A 7,991-nucleotide genomic window follows, 5' to 3' on the forward strand; every position below is an offset into this window, starting at 1 on the left:
CTACCAACTGAGCTACATCCTCAACTCATGAAGGGAGTTTTGAGAAAAGGACCAGCACGTATTCCTCGCTAAGGTCAAACTTGAGATCCTCCTGCCTTGGCATTACGAGCACTTGGATTAAAGGGTTAAGTATCTGCAGGTCTGGGAATCTATAGGGACCAGCCTCACATGTCTGAGGGGGGGTGACAGTACCAGGTTTATTCCTGCAGTCTGCCCAGTTTCCCAAAGTCCTCAGTTGTTCCNGGAAGACCCAGACTCGCAATGTCAGAGGGGTTTCCAGCAGTTCTATGTGGCCTCCGGGAGCTGGGCTAGTACTAGCCAGGGACCCTCAACTCCCCACAGTGTCTGTGAATTTCCTTAGAATGTCAGATCCACCCGTGATGGAGGACAGCTGGGGCCCAGCCAAGTAGATGCCAGCACATGTGGAGGGAGAAAGGGCTGACATCACAGCCACACTCACCCTGCCACTCTCCACTATCTCCTTCTGGAGGTCCTTGGAGGCCACAATGAGCACCTTGATGGCCTGCATCAGGCTGGTACAGGAACCCAGGATCCTAGTGAGAAGAAACGGTTGGTGACTTGGATACTAAGAAGAAAGAGGTTGACTTGGCTTTCTCATTCCTAAACCAGGAAGACCTTGAGTGGGAGGGCGGGGCAGGAAAGGTATTGGGATGGCTGGAAGATGCTGATGCCCTCCCTAGAGGAGGCTGGTGAGTGACATGTCCCTGCGGGCCTTGCTTTTAAGCACCTTGCTTACCTCCTGCGACCTCAAGGCTCACACTGACCTCTCATTCACCTCCAGCTTGACTCCCGTGTCTCCTGCTCGGGACTTACTGAGAATTTCCTGTTAAAAAGAAGCATGGCTGGTTTCCTTTCTTTTCTCTGTGTGTATTACTGGGACTTGAGCTCGGGTTTCTTAATGTGCTAGGTGTGTGCTCTGATAAGCCATGACCTCAGCTCCTCTATCACTGAGCTACATCCCCATCCCAACAAGCATGGTCCCTGAATGTACCATGAACCTGATCCACTACAACTGCCTTGCTACATACAGTCTGGATCCAACACGCTGTGGTGTCAAAGAAAGCAGGATCTAGATATTTTCACCTCTAGCCTTGTGAGTCAGAATAACTCCAGACCTTTCATCTATCGGGATGGTAGACAGTTGGAGCCAACTGTTCTAGCCAGTGAGCGTCTGCAACCAAGTTCATGAGTCAGGTGCTCAGTAGCGAGTGAGCCTTCCACCAAGAGAGCCATATGAGACCTTTCCACTGGGTTTCATTCTGCTTCTACTGAGAAACTCTTTAAGACCTATCAGGCTTCCCCTAGTAGTTATGACAGTGATGGATAGCTTTAACTGTCAACAACCTAGATTCACTCAGCAAATGAGTCTCATTGAGAGACTGTCTACACTGGGTTGGATAGCGGGCACATCTGTGGGAGGAAGGCGGGAAGACCCAGCCCACTGTGGGCAGCACCATCCCCTATGCAATGAGNCCTGATCTGTATGAACTGTGTAAGAGTAGAGAAATCAAGCTGAGCACAAACGAGCACAAGCAAGCGAATGTGCATGCATTGTTGTTCTCTGCTCTCAGCTGTAGATGGGATGTGAAAGCTGCTTCAAGCTCTGGCCACAGTGACTTCGGTGAAATATCCTGATCCTATAAGCAAAAATAAACCCTTCTCTCCTAAGTTTTTGTCAAGAAGTTTTTCTCAGAGCAACAGAAATGAAACTGAACCAGTGGCCGTCCTAACCAGGTGAATGTAACTCACATTCATGTAATTATTATCAGCTGGCCTGGAAATTGCATGCCAGGTGGCCTGACACCAAAACACTCTACCTCGGAGGAACCTGCTCATCTTTCTTAGTAAGAACCTTGGCTTTTTCCCCCCTCTTTGATTTTGTGTTCTCAACCTCAGAAATCCATCTGCCTCTGCCTCTCTGCCTCTGCCTCTCAAGTGCTGGATTAAAGGTGTGCACCACCACAACTCCCTCTCCTTTCCCTCTCCTCTCCCTCTCCCTCTCTCCAGTATCTCATGTAGCCCTGCCTGGCTTCAAATTTACTATATCGCTGCGAACAACCTTGAATTCCTTTACCTCCTGCCTTCGCCTCCGAAGGGCCAAGGTCATAGATGTGCACCNTCACCCCAGACAGTTCTGGCTTNGACAGGGAAACCAAGACATTCCTGAGGCATNGCACTGCTCTACGGAAGCCACAGGAGTGTGACTGTGGGAGAACCTACAGAATTCTCTTACCTCTATCCGGGTGGTGGCAGCTTCGATGGCAGCTGAAGTGGCTGCCATCTCCTTGTCCACCAGGTCACCCAGCTCTTCCTGCTTGATGTCCAGGCCCCTGGGCAGCAGCTCCTGTGAGCAGTAGCACAGAGGTTAAAGGACGCTTGGTCCTTCTCTTTGCTTTTCCTAGGCCCCATCATTGGAACCCTCCATAAAGCATCGGAGGTGGGGCCTGTCACAGGAACCACCTGGCACTTTCCATGATGTGAAAGTTTCAACCTCATGTTTATCCTCATGTTCTTGGCACATTTTAAGAACCGTGATGAGAAGGAACTAAAGTGAAGCCATTTTGAATAAAACTTCCATTTTTTAATATGGGGTCAAACCCTACCTGAATTGCATGTTGAGGGTTGGTCTTTTGCTATGCTAAATCCTGGTTGCTCACAGAGACCTCACTTAGACCCAGGTGATGCTACAGCCCTTGACCCCTAAGTTATCTGATTGGTGAATAAAGATGCCGACAGCCAATACTGGGCAGAAGAGACATAGGTGGGGATTTGGGGTTCCTGGGCTTGGGGTTGGAGGAGACCCATAAGGAGGAAGAAAAAGTCAAGAGAGGAGAAGGCGCCATGGGGTAAGAATCTAAAAATAATGGCCATGTGGGTTGGCTAATTGGAGTTAAAAGCAGCCCAGATGAAACATAGCAAATTATATAATGGGATTACTGGTTGGGAATTAGACATAATAGCATGGAGGATAGATATCTGCCCAGCTCTTGAGGTGATTAGGCTTATTATAATTATAAAGGTTGTGTGTCTTTTANCTGGGAACTAAATGGTCAAAGGCGGGGTAGAAACCCTGGATTGGGATTAAATATTTTCTACAACAACTGCACGGAATCCTCAAGGTCTCAAGGAAGGGCGAGAGAAAGGCTGATCCACCTGTGTGGCTGTGGGGAAGCCTCTGCAGCGAGGTGGCTGTGAGCTCACCCACACTCCTGCCCGTAACCCCTCACCTACTCTGTAAGGACGCACAATAAACTCATNGGTTCCCCTGGATGGACTTCAGTGGGACAGAACTTTGGTTGTCACTGGAATCTTAGAGGGAGGGGGACAAACATTGCTTCTGTCTCCCTAGGGTGGGAGTTCTCACAAGCTGGTGTGCATGTCTGTTTTTGGTGTTATCTGCCAGGCCAGCACATACTTAGAGACNGGTAACTATTTATTCCATTTTCGGGCAATGACNTAGCACAGTGCCTTTGCCAGGCCAGTGAATCAAACATGGCTAGAAAGTCCTCCTGAGGTCGGTCTTGCCTTGAGTGTCGGCACAGGCCTGCAATCTAGGCATAGGAGAGGCTGAGGCGGTGGTTTTGTAAGATCCTTTCTCGAAACACAACAAGGATGTCACCTGCTCTCAGGCCTAACTCTTTCTAGAATCAAGTTGGATACACAGAAAGGACTNCGGGAGCATAGCGGATTCCCTGGCAACGCAGTAGCATTCGTACTTGAATTAAGAATCACTTCCTGGGAGCTGCAGAGCTGGCTCANCAGTAAGAGGGCTTGCCACACAGTCATCAGTTCAGAAGTTAGGATCCCAACACCGGCATAAAGAGCCTCCCTAGTATCAGGCACATGCCTGAGTGGGGCAGAGATAGTGGGTCTGTTGGGGTGGCTGGCTTTCAGTTTAGCAGGAAAACTCGAGAGTCTGAGAGTCTGGTTCAGGGAGAGACTGAACATCCAAAGAACAGAGTATGACAGAGGACATTGGATGTCCTCATCTGGCATGCATGTGCACATGCACTCACACACTCGCGTGCTCACACACACTCTTGCGTGCTCACACACACTCGCGCACGCGCGCACACACGCACACACACACACGCCACACACTCACTTTCTGGGTAGACATGATGAAGGATGCTTGTAACCCTAGTATGTGGGAAGTGGATACAGGAGGATCGGCCATCCAAGCCTATCCTTGGCTACATGGCAAGTTGGAAGCTAGCCTGGTCTATAAGAGACCATCTCAAAAACAAAACAAAACAAAACAAAACAAAACAAACAGAAAACCCAAGAGGGCAGGGGATGTGGCTCAGGAGACTGCTTGTTTAACATGCACGAACCTGGGTTCCATCTCCACATAGAGCAGGTAGAGTGGTCTAGGCCTGAAACCCCAGCACCCGGAAGATGGCGGGAAGGAGAAAGAAGTTCAGGGTTCATTCTTAGCCTCAAAGAGAATTCGAGGCTAGCTTGGGCTACAGGAGACCCCGTGTCAGACAAACCATACAACAGAAAGCAAATCCCATTCCTAACAATACCTCGCCAAGGGTCTTGACCCTGCTGAGGCAGTTCCTAAGGGCTGTGACGTCAGCTTTCTCCATGGCTCCCTCTTCCTCCAGGGAGGACAGATAGGCCAGGGTTTCTCTGCCATACTGCCTACAGGCCTCCGTCAGAGCTGGAGACAGGAGAGACAGATGTTTAAACACTGCCTGTGTTCCTTGCTCTCAGGGGCATCCCCTCTACTATGGTACTCACAGTCGGCTGGCTCCGGTGGGGCCCGGAGGCTGGTGGCACTCCCTTGGATGATAGTGTCACCGGTCAAGTGGGCAAGCAGGGTGATCGAGTGCAGAAGCTCACTCATATCTGCAGGGCACAGGAAGTAAAATGTCAGGCCTAGTGGTGGGTGCCACTTTTTTTCCTGTATATTCTGTTTATTTATTTATTTTTTTTTACTTAATATATGTCTGTGAGGGAATATCTGAATGCAGATACCCCTGGAGGCCAGCAGAGGGTGTCAGATCCACTTAATGAAGTTTCAGGCAGCTGTAAACAGCCCAAGGTGAGATGGGTCCTGGGACTTGGGTCCAGGCCCTCTTTACTGCTTTTAACCACTAGGCCTCATCTCCAGCTCCCTAGGGAGATATGTGAACCTGGCTTGATTGCCCCTGGTGACAGAGGCCATGTCCTCCGTTCCTCTTACCTTCTGGGCAGGCCAGATACTGGCTGCGGTTCTTTTCCAGTTGCTCGAGGCAGCTGGAAACGGAGTTGACTTTGGAGAGAAGGTGGTCTGAGGAAGACAGGGTGACGTCAGAACAAGGGGTCTCACATTCTGTTCTCCATAAGCAGCTGGGTGGGCTGGCTGATCTACTCAGAGTCCCTGCCTCACACGCTTTTCCTTAAGACGGGACGCAGGGAGAGAGGAAGGGAGGGAGGGAGAGATAGAGGGAAGGCAGGAGAGCTGTGCTTGCTGGTTCTGATGGGATGTACACTATCTATCTGTTTTTCTTTCTTTCTTTCGACACAGGGACTCATGTAACCCAGGCTGGCTTTGAACTCACTATGTGGCCAAAGATGGTACTGAACTTCTGATTCTCTTGCCTCCTTCTCTGAAGTGGTGGGATAACAGGCATGTACCATTACACCCAGTGTACNTGGTACTAGGTCTAGAACCCAGGGCTTTGTACACACTATATAACACTCTATCAACTGAGCCATGTCCCCGCCCTGTTTCTCACTTCATTATCATCTCAGGGTCCTGCTCATTTTAGGNGCATAGTACACTGTAAGGTCTGACTCAAGTTTCTCTTACAAGGTCATAATATTACTATTGTTGTCGTTGTTATTATTGAGACAGGGTCTCACTATACAGCTCTATCTGTCCTGGAACTCACAAAATCTGGTAGGCTATGGCCATGTGGGAGGCGGAGCCTACTGAGAGGAAACAGGTCACAGGGGGAAGATCTTGGGAGTCTGTTCTCTCTGCCTATTTCCTGTCTTGCTCTTCACTCTCTCCACTCCAGACGCCACCACGTAGAGCTGTTCTGAGGACTGGAACTTTCTGTAACTGTGAGCCACGGTGCCCCTTAAGTCACAATTACTTGGGCAGTAATGCCACAGAAGTTGCAATGTCACCGACCTAGAGAGTAGGCTTACCCCACGGGCTTCAGTATGTAGCTGGGCTGAGGGGTTTCAACACCAACTGGAAGTACAGGGCCCAGCAGGTGGGCAGTCGGAAGGAAGATTACCTGTGGATCCTGCACAGCTGATGAGGGTGGGTTCCTCAAGCTGGCTCAGCGCCTCCTGTATCTCACGCTCCGCAGCCTTCCTGATCCCTGCCAAGAGGGTTTTCCTCTGGTCCTTCACCTGCTGGCACATGGATTCCTAGAAAAAAACCCAAGCAGGTGAGAGTTGGCCAGGCACACGGCAACGAACCCTAAGCAGTATATACCTGGGACCACATGGGCTCCTGGCCTCTCACTGTGGCACTAANGAGATCCATCCGTGGTCAGCTCCATTCAGAAAATAATACCTGACCTTGGCCCACTGACCCACTGACCCACTTCCACAACCAGGGTGGACGTCTAACTGTGTCCTCTTGATTAAGATAAGTCTAGATTGGGGCTGGAGAGATGGCTCAGAGGTTAAGAGCTCTGACTGCTCTTCCAAAGGTCCTGAGTTAAATTCCCAGCAACCACATGGTGGCNCACAACCATCTGTCATGGGATCCGACAACCCTCTTCTGGTGTGTCTGAAGATAGCTACAGTATATTCATATATATAAAATAAATAAATCTTTGGAAAAAAAAAGGGGGGATTTGTGTGACATGCAAATTAATTAATTACAAAAAGATAAGCCTAGATTATTAAAGCACACCTGTGTCTGTGCCTTCGAGAGCGTTTCTAGAGATAATTAGAACCCAACATGGGTCCTCTGACAGAGCGGCAGCACTGAGCCGTCTCTCCAGGCCCTAGTTTATTTTATTATTTTATTAGGCAGGGACTCATGTATCTTAGGCGGGCCCTAAACTCAGCCCTCCAGGCTGAGGGTAACTGGAACTCCTGATTCTCCTTGTCTCAATTTCCTGACTTGGGGCATCCCAGGTGTGTGCAGNCAGACTCAGCTGACGTGGTCTGGGGCTGCACTCAGGGCCTGGCGCATGCTGGACAAGCGCTCTGCCCACCGAGGTATATCCCCAGCCCACACGATTTTCTTCCTATACAAAANAGAGGTAATTGGCTTTAGAAACTGTGTCCACAGGAGACCTTGGCAACCAGGCCAAATGGCTTTGAACCCTTCACAGCACATCTCTGGCCTCCATGGTGTCCCCAAGTGGCTATATGTCACTTGCCTGGGCCCCAGCCAGCTTGATCTGGGTGCTTTCCAGCTGGTCTCGGAGGGCGGATAACTCTTCCTCTCTCTGAGCTGCGACAGTCGCCAAGCTGCCTTGTTCCTTCTCCAANTCGGNGATCTGTGTCAGCCATTTCGCTTCTGACTGCAGACGTCACCCATGTGGGAATAGGGAGAAACTAAGGAAATTCAACAGTCCCTTCTCTGGGACTCCAGACCCAGTTCCTAGCTCCTGGCCNGAGGTAGNGNTATGTGTCCCCATNCTTATCATTGCTTCCAGGAATATGTGTGGATTACAGCTGGGGCCAGAGAGCTCAGGGCAGGGGCTGAGGCCCCAGAGAGAGCGGGGCAGGGAGGGCTCACCTGGGCAGAGGTTTCCAGGCTGCTGTGGAGGACCTGCAGCTCCTGTCTGCTGGTGGCCAGTTCATGCTTCAGGTTCTCTAGAACATCCTGTTGCTCTTGAGTCTGAAGCAGAGGCGAAACAGAAGCAGTGTGAGCCAGGGACTCACGAGAAGGGAGGCAGATGGGGATGCATTTCCCACGCTATTGACGTCCCACGCTATTGACGTCCCACGCTATTGACGTCCCACGCTATTGACGTCCCACGCTATTGACGTCCCACGCTATTGAC

At 50.4% G+C, this 7,991-nt stretch overlaps 1 protein-coding gene across 1 annotated transcript in view; it reads right to left on the reverse strand.

The window, feature by feature from the left end:
• Nucleotides 1-7,991, reverse strand: part of Hip1 (huntingtin interacting protein 1) — a 142,691-nt gene that overhangs the window by 17,457 nt on the left and 117,243 nt on the right. The window contains exons 15-23 of the mRNA XM_029477805.1: nt 7,724-7,825; nt 7,362-7,505; nt 6,258-6,393; nt 5,213-5,299; nt 4,768-4,875; nt 4,551-4,687; nt 2,255-2,365; nt 786-844; nt 461-554 (exon numbers count right to left, since the gene is read on the reverse strand). Of these exons, the coding sequence (XP_029333665.1) occupies nt 461-554; nt 786-844; nt 2,255-2,365; nt 4,551-4,687; nt 4,768-4,875; nt 5,213-5,299; nt 6,258-6,393; nt 7,362-7,505; nt 7,724-7,825 (978 nt within the window). The remainder of the gene's footprint in view (nt 1-460; nt 555-785; nt 845-2,254; nt 2,366-4,550; nt 4,688-4,767; nt 4,876-5,212; nt 5,300-6,257; nt 6,394-7,361; nt 7,506-7,723; nt 7,826-7,991) is intronic.

This window comes from Mus caroli, chromosome 5 (genome assembly GCF_900094665.2).
Source record: "Mus caroli chromosome 5, CAROLI_EIJ_v1.1, whole genome shotgun sequence".
NCBI lineage: Eukaryota > Metazoa > Chordata > Mammalia > Rodentia > Muridae > Mus > Mus caroli.